The sequence below is a fragment of the Kogia breviceps genome, chromosome 9 (genome assembly GCF_026419965.1).
Source record: "Kogia breviceps isolate mKogBre1 chromosome 9, mKogBre1 haplotype 1, whole genome shotgun sequence".
Taxonomy (NCBI): Eukaryota; Metazoa; Chordata; class Mammalia; order Artiodactyla; family Physeteridae; genus Kogia; species Kogia breviceps.
Window position 1 is genome coordinate 59,202,714 of NC_081318.1, and position 13,831 is coordinate 59,216,544.

The following is a 13,831-nucleotide window of genomic DNA, read 5'->3' on the forward strand; positions in this document are numbered from 1 at the left end:
ACATTGGGAAAACAATTATTGAATTTATTCATGTAGATAAACACACATTGTACTATGTGTTATTGGAGCATAACCAAGAAAGCAAAGGAGAACCAGAAATTTCTGGAATGCTATAAAGTATCTTTTGTTTAAAAATTAAGATTTTAAGGTTTTTTTTTTTTTTTAAAGGCTATACCCCATATGTAGCTAAATTAGCCTTGGTGTAAAGTGAGGAAAAACTTTACCTCAAATTCTTCTTAGTACTTTCCATTAATTTGAGAAAAGAACTTTAAAAGATTACATCTACCATTATAATAAAAAATATTTATTATAAAAATTGTCACATTTCTCTGTACATAACCTAGACACAAAAACACAATTTATACATTAATAATTTAAGTGGGCCTGAACATTCAGTTTCCATCCACAAGAATCCTAAAGCTCTTCCATAGATTTCACAAATACCATTGTGGACTATTTCTATTTTATAGAACTCCATTTACACAGTTGATGTTATTGAGATACCAACATTTCTTTTTCTCTTGTGTTTTAAAGATAGTTCACAGTGTTTGAGTTAACTATTAATCAACTGCTTTAAATCTTTGGTAAATATAATAATTTACATGCAAAAATGTTTAAATTTTTGAAAAGTCAAATAACCTATTGCAAATAGTTCTGTGTAATCAATAAATGCACGAGCCAGAGTCTCACCATCAAGAAAAGTCACTTCCAGGGCTTCTGACTGATTATAAAATCTGAAATCCACAACAAATAGTTTGAGGCTTTTATGGCCACTACCAGAAGCACCACAACACTAGGCCATGAGAAAATTAAACACAAATGTTAAATTCAACATATAGACAGTGCTGATTAGGAAATGCTAGTTTTTTCGATATCCTGGTTTAAAACATCAGTTTGACACAGAAGAGTTTATTATCTCATAAAAGCCTATTATCCTGCAAGAGTGAGAGAACCATTTAAAGAAGCCATACTGTTTTGAAAGACACCAATTCATTCTCTTGCAAATAATTTATCCATGATAATATGGGTCATTTCTTGAAATAATTTGTGGGGAATATAGCAAGATGCTTGCCTTCTGCTTCCCTCTCTCCTTCCTTCCCATCTTTCTTCCCTCCCTTCCTTCCTTCCTACTTCCCTTTGTTTTTTCATTTATTCTCTAAGAGGAATGTGCTAGACTGCCCTGTCAACCTGCATATTATACTTGAACTCCTCCAAAGTTGCATATGCATTACAGCTTTCATGCATGAGCTCTCATTCACAATGATTCACAAATGAAAGCATCAGCATCGATAGCATGAAAACCTCTTACTTGCAGGCTATTTGTTTAAAAATACTCTAAGAAGTATTTAAATATAATGTTCTTGAGCTATTTGTTAATTACAAATTTTTATCAGACATGCTAATGGTGAAGTGTAGAGAATATAATTAAATATATTAAAAATACATCTCTTTAAGCCTAGAAAATAGATGCCTTTGGATTACCACCACTGCAGTGTAGAGAACAGCCCTTCCTACTAAGTTAGGTTCTGAATGCATGATTTCTTTCCCTAACACTGGTTTTTCCAATCTACTTCTGTTTCATTTATAAACAAAGCAAGGTGAGATTTTGCTATCACTTTGGTAAATCTTCTCTCCCTCCAACCGCCAACATCCTGAATTCAGTGTATATTTTAAAATTCAACCAAGACAAGGCACCTGGCAATAAGTGTTCACTTCTTATTTGAGGTGTGAACAGGAAAACCAGCATAATAAAGGCACTGTATTTATCAGAAGGGGCTTTCTTCTGAGTTTTTACATAGGCCCATGCCTTGGCTGCAACTTTGAATAAAATGTGTTGGCTCATTCCTCCTCATTCAAAGTAAATGTTATTTCAGTCACTGGCTTTTCATCTCTAGAGTGCATAGATATATATGAAATGTATGTTTACATACATTTCTAATCATATAGTATAAAATAAGCCCTAGTTCTTTGAATGACAGGAAAGTACTGGTACATTGACACTTGATAATCCATAAATACCAATATCTTATAACATCAACCAGTGGTCTAAAATATCAGTTGTTGAAACTGCTAGCTTACATCTTCACTTCTCTTTCCCATTCTTGCTGATAAAGAGATGGAAAACTGAGGCTTATTTCTTCTTCAGGATTTGATACAAACTCATACGTTATTCTAAGTTAAGTGAATAAAGAGCTGGCCAGCCACGAACTCCTGTAGTCCCGCACTGTGCTCGCCTGGGTGACAGAAAAGAGCTTTCTTCCTCTTCACATCAGTGTTCTGACCAAGGAGTTTTTGTTGCTGTTGTTTCTTTTTCAGAAAACAAGAGTTCACACGCAAACATTCAGGAAGCAGCACTGGCATAGACCCACTTTGATCCCTTAAAGCGTCCTGAGGGTCTCTCCTCACACAGCCACTTTTTCCTTTGCCAGGTTCTTTGGTTCCTTGCTTGGGATACACCAGTCACCAGCCTCGCTGCTCGTCTGATAATGTTTGAAGGCTGATTTGTTAAAGACTGGGAGTGTTTCTACAGACTCAGAAGATAAAGCCTCAAAGAAGGGGGAGGAAAAAAATCAAACCAAAGAAATTATTCATCGTATAATTTGCACCTGAAGTGATTATTCAAAATAAATTCAGAGGTAAGTATTCAAACATTCAAATACATTCATTTAATTGATTTAGTAATAAGAGCACACCAGAGTCCATGGTATGCTAGGCACTATATAAAAGAAAACTGAAAAATAAATATTATCTGCACCCCATAGGGGCTGAAATAATATATATACAGTTATAAATTAGGTAATAGTATTTGTGTTCAATAGTTACACATGTCCTTTGTTTGGATGTTGCTGATGCCATAGAGTTGAATAGCAATAGGCAAATAGGTTTTCCAGGCAAAACCTTTGTATGTGTGATAAAGTGAGAGTCCTAACCTGATACTATTGAGCTATTAAAATCTGATAATATAAATCTATAATATGTTAACCTTTTTCAATACTTTGAAGACATTTTTACTATTTAAGAAATTAATAACTATTTCAGGTGTTCTACGACCATGCAGCAAATGGTCCCATTTTCCCTTGCACAAAATGGAAGCCTAGAAGCTTAATGTTTTAGTTGTTAATAACTGTGAATATATTTTCATTTGAAATAGTTGGCAAATGATTAACAGCATCAGGACAGTGACCTTAACAAATAAATGGAGGCTTTATCAGAAATGGAAAAAACATGTACCAAATTTTAAAGTTTAAACAGGAAATGCCAGGCACCCCACTGACAGCTTCTAAGCAGTCAGCTTTCCTCTCCCTGTATTTCTAACAAGGTCAGCTTAAGGTCTTGAGTATCTTGATATCAGTTGTTTTCTAGGCTGAAATATTATTAGCATATATGTATTTACCACAAGTCTAAGTAAACAAAAGTACAGCTATTCTTACAGATGCCAATAGGATTTGCCTTAAAAAATTCAAATGAGCATCTCCTCACTCAGAAACTAATGCACTTCTTGGGAAACAATTTTGCTTCACTGAGGCAAGTAGCCTGGCCCACTTCCTTTTTGATACGTTACCACATTAAATATTAAATAATATATCTACACATACCAAATAGAAAATATAATGACTTGTGGCCATTATTTGCACTAACTCAGTTTGGGTATTCACTGTGGACCGTAGAACTCAGGGCTATAAAAGAAGCAGTCTTTTCAGAAATATGATTTTTTAAATTGGATTTAAAGGATACCTTTAAGTAGATGACAGCATCTGTTCCATATCCTGGCAAAGAGTAGAGATTTAGATCGCCTTGAAAGTACTTGGCATAGAGACGAGAAATCGGCAAGCCATAACCAAAACCAGCCTAGAAGGGAAAGATCAGTTATTGACAAAGTGGTGAACATGATCATAGGAATACAAAATGCTTTCTCATAACCCCCATGCCCAGTTTAACTAAATTGATTAACTTGCCTAAATACTTCCGTGTAATCCTTGCTCTACATTTAGAAGTAGGTGGCTGGGATGAACTTAGCCATATAATTGATCTTACCAAAGGAGCATTCCGGGAATTATCCATCACAGGCGTTGGTGCAGTGGAGTACGTGTAACTAAAGAGACGGTCAATGATCCTCAGGGGAACACCACCTCCTCTATCTGAAATCTTACACAAACAAACCAGTCATCAGAGCTATACATTAAAAACAATATGCATTTGTTTATATAAAAAAGTCTTTCCTTCATTTAAAAGTCACCTAGTGTACATGACTTTGATCTATTGTTCAAAGCAGAGAGCTTTATTATTATTGACTCTTTAAAAAATTCTCTTAAGAAAGACTCAAAAGAAAAACAGAGAATGGTTACCTTAATTGTAAGATCTTCTTTTCCCAAGACAACAATCACCTCAATTGGTGTCAGGGAAGGCCAGTTTTCCTGGTGTTCAACTGTGGCCCTCATTGCATTCTAAAGAAAACAAAACCATAAGGAATTCAATGGCAGGAGGATGAGGGACAATAAATAACTGTTTTTTTTATATTTAAAATAAAAGCAGCACAGAGGGTAATTCAAAGTTCTTATTTTATTTTTTTAAGTTAGTAGTAAAATAGCTCTGTAAATAGCCATTTATGATTGTGTCATGCAGGAGGTGTAATGAAAAATATTCATTTACCATGTAATATAGATACTGGGAGTAATGTCTAATGGAAAAACAATTCTGCTAGCTGTCAAGTTCTTATATGTAAGCTTAATATAAATGTAGAAATTGGTTTTTATAGTCCATTTCCTGGCTTTCTCTTTTCTGACTTTCCATTACGTTTTACATCTAAGCACCAAAGACTATTATATAACAAATAAACAGTGAATCATTGAACCAATTTATTGGCTTTTATAAGATTTGCTGGGAAAAGGTTGTTACTATTTAAAAGGATAGTAAATAATTCTAAATTAAATTTCAATTTGCATTTGATTATCATCTTAACTTTTACCAATGATGGCAAAATAACTGTATGAGTTGGACCATTCAATTTAAAAGTAAATCAAATCAACAAAAAAGCATCTTTTGTTCTTTAACAGAGAAGTTACTCAAATAAGTTTTCAGATAAGTAGATGAATCTCATACAGATAAAGTTTTGGTTTATTTTACCCATTTTCCTCTCTACTCTTCTTCTGATAGGTTATCTGGTTTCTATATAATAATGTTAAGCTCTAAGCATTAGCTGAAGAGAAATAAAAAAGATCAGATGTTTGTAGTACAATCAATACCTCATTGCATTAACATTAGAATAAGTTAGGAAACAGAAGGTTCCGGGAAGAGTTACATCAGAATTAGAAGAGGATTTCACTTTTTTTGGAGACTTCCTCCTCTCCAGTCCAGGGGACTCTTAGGAACCATCACAAAGCTTCAAGTGTTTTTCTATCTTTTGGTGCAAGTATAGAGTTTCAGTTTGGGCTTAGAACCTGGGACAGGATTTGATTCTTAGTACCTGGCTGTCCCAGACCAGTAACATCCACATCCTCTAAGAGCTTGTTAGAAATGCAGATTCTCAGGTCAAGAGTATCAAAATGTCTGGGGACAGGCTTAAGAATCTGTGTTTTAAAAGCTCTCTAGGTGATTCTAATGCACACTAACGTTTAAGAAGCCCTGCCCTACTGTTTTGCTATGGAGAGTGTGGACCATGGATCAGCAGCATCACCTGTTAGCTTATTAGAAGTTAGTCATCTCGGGCCCAATCCCAGACCTACTGAATCAGAATCTGAATTTTAAGAAAACCCCCAGGTGATTCATATGCACTAAAGTAGATCACTGAAGGAACTGACTGTCCTTTCAGTATATTCTAGTCATACGTTGGGACCCTGCCACCTCCAGTAATTCTGGACCTGAACCTCTGGATTTAGAGTTGGACTGGCCTATGGAGATGGAGATAACAAGGCCTCAGTCACTGAAGCATTCACCCCACGACCTTCCTTAATGAATGCATGAATGACTAGTGCTTTGTTGGACACCTGAAGAAATAACGGGAACAGGGAGCATTGAGATATAGTGCATCATATTGTGCATTCTCAAATACATGTTGATGCTACAAGGAACTGCATTGTACCCTTTCAAACATTAACTTTAGCTTCTTTTTGTTAGGACACAGTAGCATGCTTGGGAGAAGATAGTGAGGCTCCTGTTTAGTAGGGAATGATAAAGGAAATAAAAATGTAACCAGTTAACATTTAAAAAATACAAAATTACAATTATTGTGAAGTATCTTACCTTGAATAGTTCAAAGAGCATATGATGAAGGTGAGACGAAACATACACAATATGAATTGGTTGGCCTGGAAATTTTCCTAGAAAAAATTAAGCTAATTTAGAATTGCTGAACAAATATTTCATTAAAATAAACTTTCATATCTATTTGATTAATATTTTAGATTTAAACAGAATTGGAATACTCCCCATCCTCCTCACTCTAAAATCCTACCTTAGAAGCTTCCCTTTAAACAGTAAATGCAACTGGCTTATGTTCAGAATGCTATTACAGTTGCTACCTTGTGCTCTATGATTAATTTTTGCATTTCTCTACAAATGCATAAAGTCAGATAAATGTAAAACAAGGGTGCTCTAAATTAGATGACATGGATTAGTTGTTTCTACTTTCAAAACTTTTGTACTGGACAATTGCAGAGTTAAAATTATATGCATCTTAAAAGAAGAAAAATGTAAGTCTACAGTATAACATCAAAATTGATGCTAGCTAGCTATAGTTTTCATAATTAATGCATGGGAAAATAACACATCTGATTATTCTTTTTTTTAAATTAGTTTATTTAATTTTTTGGCTGCATTGGGTCTTTGTGGCTGTGTGCAGGCTTTTCTCTAGTTGTGAAGAGCGGGGGCCACTCTTCGGTGTGGTTCACAGGCTTCTCATTGCGGTGGCTTCTCTTGTTGTGGAGCACAGGCTCTAGGCATGTAGGCTTCAGTAGTTGTGGTTCACGAGCTCTAGAGCACAGGCTCAGTAGTTGTGGCACACGGGCTTAGTCACTCCACGGCATGTGGGATCTTCCTGGACCAGGGCTCGAACCCATGTCCCCTGCATTGGCAGGTGGATTCTTAACCATTGTGCCACCAGGGAAGCCCCATCTGATTATTCTTGATTTTTATCAACTAAACATAAAATCCCATAGGCTAAATATGCTTAAATTTCACCAAGAGGCTAAAGAAAACAGAAACAAAAACCTCACAATACTCTGAAAAGAAAAATAAAAGTATTATTCTTTGGTGTTCCAGGCCTTGGCAAAGTTTGAATCAGCAAACAAGGTCTGGCACAGTTCCCTCTTTATTTCATCAAACAGTTCAAGCAATTTATCTACAAGTATTATGCAACAATGCTGTTAATGCTTAAAAATATTTTTCAATCTTTATTTGTAGTCCTACTTTTAGTTTAGCAATCCATTACATTTCCCTATCCCCAATCCATGAGTTAAGCTACTCTTAATTTAAGCAACTTGATTTTAATTCTCACCACCAACAAACATTGTTCCTGTATAACTATTACTTGAAAAAGATGTTTACTTTGAGTTGAAAGGAGGTTATTCCAATTTAAGTGTACTGTCTTGCTTTGAGAAGCAACTATGGGATAAGATAAAAATAGTGCCTTGCATTCATCCTGTAATTACTTCATTCAGTGTGGGAAGACCTTATCCTTTTAGGTACCCTACAGTTGAAGCTATTGAAGTATGCTCTGCTTCCAAAACAGTGATATATACTTATAGTGAAATTTTTTTTAAAAAAATTGGTAAGAACATTTAACATGACATCTACCTTCTTAAATATTTAAGTATACAATATAGTATTGTTAACTGTAGGAATGGTGTTGTACTGCTAGCAGATCTCTAGAACTTATTCATCTTGCATAACTGAAATTTTATACCCACTGAATAGCAACTCCCCATCTCCCTGATTCCTTCAGCCTCTGGCAACCACCATTCTATTCTCCGCTTCTATGAGCTTGACTATTTTTGATCCCTCATGTAAGTGCAATCACAAGTATTTGTCCTTCTGTGACTGGCTTCTTTTTTATAGTGCAATTTAAAGTGTTTTTGTTTTCAGATCTGATAAGTAACTTCTTTAGGAGCATATCTCCACTACCAAGTGGTTCCTCCTAATCTGACCTTATTCCTGTATTCTGTAGTAAGTCGTCTTTCTTTGATCAAAGATATTGGAACTTAGCTCCTACTCTAAATCCTAAATTATCTGTTCAAACCATTCTTCTTTATGAATTTTCATTAGCAACTGAATATACTCAATTGGAACTTAACAGTTGAGATAGAGAACCTTGGCTTCAAAAAAAAATGTGTACAAATTCTAGGCAAATTCAGAAGGCAAAAAAGGAACACAGACATTGCTTTCTATTTATAAGAAGTAATCATACTGGGGGAACACTGAATTTTCCATAAATAAAAATATATTTAATTCATAGCTTACCATTCACTTGTGTGAGCTTTAATTCTGGAGATGTTAAATAATACTGATTACAAAGCATCTTGGAACACTCAAAGGCATCTGGAATGGAAGGGTTTTTTTCCATAATGATTAAGTGAATTTATGCCAAGTAAAATTTTCAAGTGATCTTTAGTGTATACACTACCCTTAATCCAAAATATTCATTAGAGTACAGGTATATGTGTATGGAAAAATAAATTTTTAATATTTTATTGAAGAAAAAAATGAACACAGTGTTTAAGTTATAGCCATTGCTATAGGAATATGTGCACTTCAGATATCAAATATAATATATGAGAATATGTTACATTAGCTATTGATGTTTGGATTTTTTATAATATTATAAGTGAATATTTAAATACTTGACTCTCAAAAACAAAGGACCTTCATTACAGTATTTATAAAAACATAAACGGAGCACTCTGAATAGTAGTATTCAGAGTCACCTCAACAGTAGATGTGTCAATCAGATAATGTACATTTTCAATAAGGGAAATGCAGAAACCTAGAATTACCTTGGACCACTGCTGCCACATCACAGTTTGGATCAATGCTTCCAATGTGGCTTGGGTTTCCTGTCTGTAAGTCACTAAATATAAGGACTGTTGAAAAATAAAAACAAAGAATATTGTTATAAAAATCAGGATAATAAATGATTAGAACTACCTCTGAGAAGGAATGTGATCCACCAAGTAGTGAAATATCTACTTAGAGTATGGCTTATATTCTACACCCATCTCTATATATCATGACCATGATGAACTAACTTACTGTGCTGGTTCATCAGCATCCGGGTAGAAATACGGTTCATGTAAAATCGATCCAAGAAATACTGAAGATTTTGATTGGTGACTGGGTCAACTGTACAGGCATCTTTATACTCTAGGATTCCTTGTGCCATTGTAGGAACTACATTATGGTGTCTATTTCGAACTTTGATGAGAGTGTCTACAAAACTAAGCCAAAACACATTTATGGTTAGTAGAAGTTCAAATAAGTTTCATTAATTTATATTTCTTAGATTACTTCAAAGAAAGTAAAGCCTTTCTCAAGTACCCATCCAAACAAATCAAATCATACAATGCTTTGATGAAGCTTTATTAAGACTCTCACTACAGATTATTTGACTACAGTAGAGGAGATAGGCTCATAAACAGATTTATTTTGCTTTTAGCTTACATGTAAAATATCAGCTCTGTGACTGGTATGTCCATTCCAGTTGTTCACTAAGCTTTCTCTTTTAAAAACAATTTAAAAATAAGTAATATTAAAGATGGCTCTAGAATGCCATTGTGAAAAAAACTTCAAATTTCTTGTAAGATTTAGAAAAGATTCTTATTTCTCATTCTTATAGCTAGAAACTGTCAATTACTCTGAAAGAAAATGTGTACTTTACAATGACACCAGTGTGCATTGATATTATGTAACAGTAAATCCTTCTACAAATCTAATCATTATACTAAATTTAGAGTAAAAATAGATTTCCTTTTTTTAAAAAGTCCTCTACACTTTTCATCCTCAGCATCATTTCCAATGCCATAATTTTCTATTGCTTTTAAAAAACCAACAAGCCAAAACTTGTCATTTGTAAGAGGGTAGTTATTTATTATTCAGGATACTATTATGAATTATCCTTTAAGTGAGGTCTTAAAAAAGTGTGATGTTTAGAAATAGTCAAAGTTTTAGACACTTATTCTAATGCATAAAACTTACTCTGATAATGTTTTCTGGTCCTTTGGGCTTTTCTCGTGGAATTCCACCAACTCCATCAGGCTCTGGATATACCTGTAAAGCGACAGGTGTGCTTTAAGTTTTAAAATTGAACATCCACTTACAAGTGGCTGAAAACAGATTGCTTTTTTCCAAATGATTTGAAGAGCGAACGTATTATGTTTAAAATTAAAACTTTCCTCCAGGGCTTCCCTGGTGGCGCAGTGGTTGAGAATCCGCCTGCGGATGCAGGGGACACGCGTTCGTGCCCCCAGTCTGGGAAGATCCCACATGCCACGGAGCGGCTGGGCCCGTGAGCCATGGCCACTGAGCCTGTGCGTCCGGAGCCTGTGCTCCGCAACGGGAGAGGCCACTTTCCTCCAAGACATTTGGAAAACATATGTCTTAGAAAAAAGAAAGCTACAAATTTAACCCTCAACTTGCTAACTTAAAATTTATGTTTAACTATCCTAGATCCACTATTCAGTTTTCTGTTTTATTTGTCAAATATCTATTTTTATAGCAAAAGCATTTAGAAACGAGTTTTACAGAAAGGCTTCATATTTTTTTCCTCTTGTATTTATTCATAGGTGAATAGACGTCTTGAAAGCAGCAGTAAATACTATGGATTGAATATGTTTCAGATTGCAATTGTTTAAGGGGTGCATTATACATATATTTCTTAAATCAACAAACAAAAAGTTGTACAGTCAGTGGGTTAGGGTGAAGGTCTGGTGCATATCTGCCTCAGTGCATAACCTGGCTCTGTTCTCTGAAAATCTGCTCCTTTGGTTTACCAACCCTCTCTAAGTCAGTATCCTTATTTGCAAAAGGAGATAATTACTGACACTGAGTGCTGGCTGTGTGCCTGGTACTGTTCTAAGTGCTTTTAAAATGGATTACCTCATTTAATTACACTCAGATATCCCTTTGAGACATATACTTTATTCTCCTCAATAATAGATGGGGGAATTGAGGCCTAGAGATAAGACAGTAGGCAAGGATTCCACAACTAGGAAAAGAGGAAGGCATGATTTGATCCCCAGCCTGCTTTGTTAATTGGTTTGTAAGTAACAAAGATTAGGCCCTCTCTAAATAGTAGTCATTTGTATCTATTTCTAGGACAGGATTCTTTTTGCAATATCAAACTGTCTTTTATTATTTTAAATACAAACTAGTATTGTAACTGTCAATTATTTTTCATATTGTCTTCTAAAATAAAAATTACATTGTGAAAGTATCTACTTTTTCAGGGTAAAAATGTCTGTCTGTATCTTTATAACTGCCCTTATGATAAATTACCCTAAATTAATAGAAAATACATCTTTCAAAGTATTTAAGCTTCAGACCACCTGTTTTCCAATTATGATGTTAATATATTATAAGAATTCATACTCAGATAACTATCTTAAAACTAGAGATCGTTTCAGAATGGTTCATCACTTACCAGCTTTTAACTAATTGCACTGAAGAGGTATTTACTAATCCATCAGGGAGGATATAAATTTCCTTCAGGATATTGGCTAGCCTCACAGGCAACTCTTGTCTCAAAAACGCAAAAGAGGTTCTTTCACATGCGTTTTCTGAACCTGTAATAAACAGCATTTATTTAGTTTTTGGAAAAATGTATATCTAAATTATATATTTGAGTAGCATTAACTATCCAATATAGAACACACACATATATATTACAAAATTATATTTCACTCTCAGTTGGGTAACTGCTTGTAGATAATTCAGGAGTAAGCATCTTCTTTATTGTCTTTTGTCTTTTTCTTTCTTTCTTTTTTAAAAAGTGACCAAATATGAGAATTATTGTTTTCTCTTTTTGATGAGGATTCACTTCCAAGAAGTCATAATATCCCAAGGCTCTTAGTATTCATAAAAGAATGCAGGATTTAGTCAAATTACAGTGTCAGGGAGACAACATCCTTCACAGAGTTCTAGATATGAAACTGTAGTGAGGGGAAAAGGGGTGGGGTGGGAGTCCTGAAGTTTCCAGACTAGTGATAAATAATACCACATTTAAATCCTTGAAATTTTCTTTATAAGATTTCTGCAGAAAGTTTTTAAATATTTTCAGCAGTAATGCAAATATATAGATAATGATAAAGCTAAAGAGACAAAGAAATTTGTTAGGAATACAGAGAGATGAACCCTGTGGAGGGTGGCTAAAGGATAAAATCTCGGTTAATTCAAAGCTACTTTATAATATTAGGAATCTTCTCCAAGAAGTACTATGCAGTGAAGGAGGGGATGAAGTTTCCAGTTCATTGTTAAATGGTGACTGAAAACAAAAAGTATTTTGACTGAAAACTTTGGACAGAAAGAATAGGAAAGATGAGCTCAAACCATCCAGCATCAGCCGGGCTGCAAGTGGCCTTGACCTGCAGGCACAAACTGTCAGAAAGAAGGCAGATCTAAGAAAGGCACGGTGTGCTGGCTTCGAGGTTCCAGGGTTCAGCAGGAAAGCGGACCCCAGGTGATTTAAGTAATGAGTCCAGTCCTCCCTACACCGGGTCTGAAAGTTAAGGCAGCTCCCCAGTCCCCGCCCGGGCCCTACGACCCCGCTCACCGAAGTCCAGCAGCTGCTTCATGGACAGGGGGGACGGGCTGTAGCGCGAGAAATGCTCGACCTCGCGGGGTATCACGGAGCCGGCGCTGCGCATCACGAAGCGTGCCGCCTTCATCTTGATGCCCACCGTTCCTGGCACGAGCTGGGGCTGGTGTGTGGGGTGAAGGCTGCGGGGAGCAGGACCTGGGGCCTTAGAAGGGGCGGGGCGAGCAGGTGGCTGGCGGGCTCGTGCTCCCCGGCCTGGGCTGAGGTTCGGGAGTGCTTCGCGGTGGAAGAAGAATCGGGTAGTGAGTCGATGGAGCAGTAGGTAGCTTGAGACTCAAGTTCGTGTCCAGTCACCACCCGCCGCCTCCCAAGGTTTTATTTGTTTCCCTGCACCCCACCCCCGCATCCCCCGCCCGCGAAGCTCCAACCGGGAGGAACCACTGGAACTTGGAGAGCTTCCTGCGCTTGGAGCCGCGCCCGTCAGCTCAGATAAAGAACTTTGGGCCCCGCCTCCAGAACGCGGAGGCCTGGCACCCGAAGCTGAGAGGGGTAAGGGGACAGCAGGAAGCCAAAGCGGTCGTCAGGAGGTATGTGGGCTCAAGATCAGCCACTTGGGACAGGACCCCGGATAGCGTGGGCTGGGGCCAGCCCAGACTCGACCTTGTTTACAAGTGAGAGGCTGTCTCAATGTCACGCATTCCAAGCCAGAAGCTATTTCCAAGAATCTGGGCTCGGAGATGTCATTGGTCCTTGATCGAAGCGGGGCTTTTACAGTAGCTAATCAGCTGCGTCCAGAAGTATGGGCTTCTCTGCCATTGGACAGCGAAAAGAATAAACAGCCTAGAGTTCTTACAGCGTTTTCGCCATCGGTGAATAGCGCAAGTCGGGAACTGGAAGTTCCTTTTGCTGGGACTTGAGGAGCAGCCCAAAGTACGTTTCCTTTTTCTTGTGGCGATAAAAAGCCATCAATTTGTTTCCTTCTGGTAATACATTACCTCCATTAGGCTTAACTCTTTTAATTAAAAACAAGATTTAAAAGGGACTGATTTGTCAATCTGACTTTTTTTTCTCCAATGAATTTGTTCACTC

General features: G+C 36.5%; 1 protein-coding gene across 1 annotated transcript; it reads right to left on the reverse strand.

Moving 5' to 3' along the window:
* Positions 1 to 283: 283 nt before the first annotated feature.
* Positions 284 to 13,561, reverse strand: PDK4 (pyruvate dehydrogenase kinase 4). Its single transcript, XM_059074044.2, has 11 exons — positions 12,758 to 13,561; positions 11,630 to 11,771; positions 10,186 to 10,257; positions 9,244 to 9,428; positions 8,988 to 9,074; positions 8,455 to 8,532; positions 6,241 to 6,317; positions 4,347 to 4,445; positions 4,036 to 4,146; positions 3,736 to 3,849; positions 284 to 2,546 (listed from the first exon to the last, which is right to left on the reverse strand). The coding sequence occupies exons 1-11, from the start codon at positions 12,870 to 12,872 to the stop codon at positions 2,403 to 2,405; spliced, it is 1,224 nt and encodes a 407-aa protein (XP_058930027.1). The 5' UTR covers positions 12,873 to 13,561; the 3' UTR covers positions 284 to 2,402.
* Positions 13,562 to 13,831: the final 270 nt, after the last annotated feature.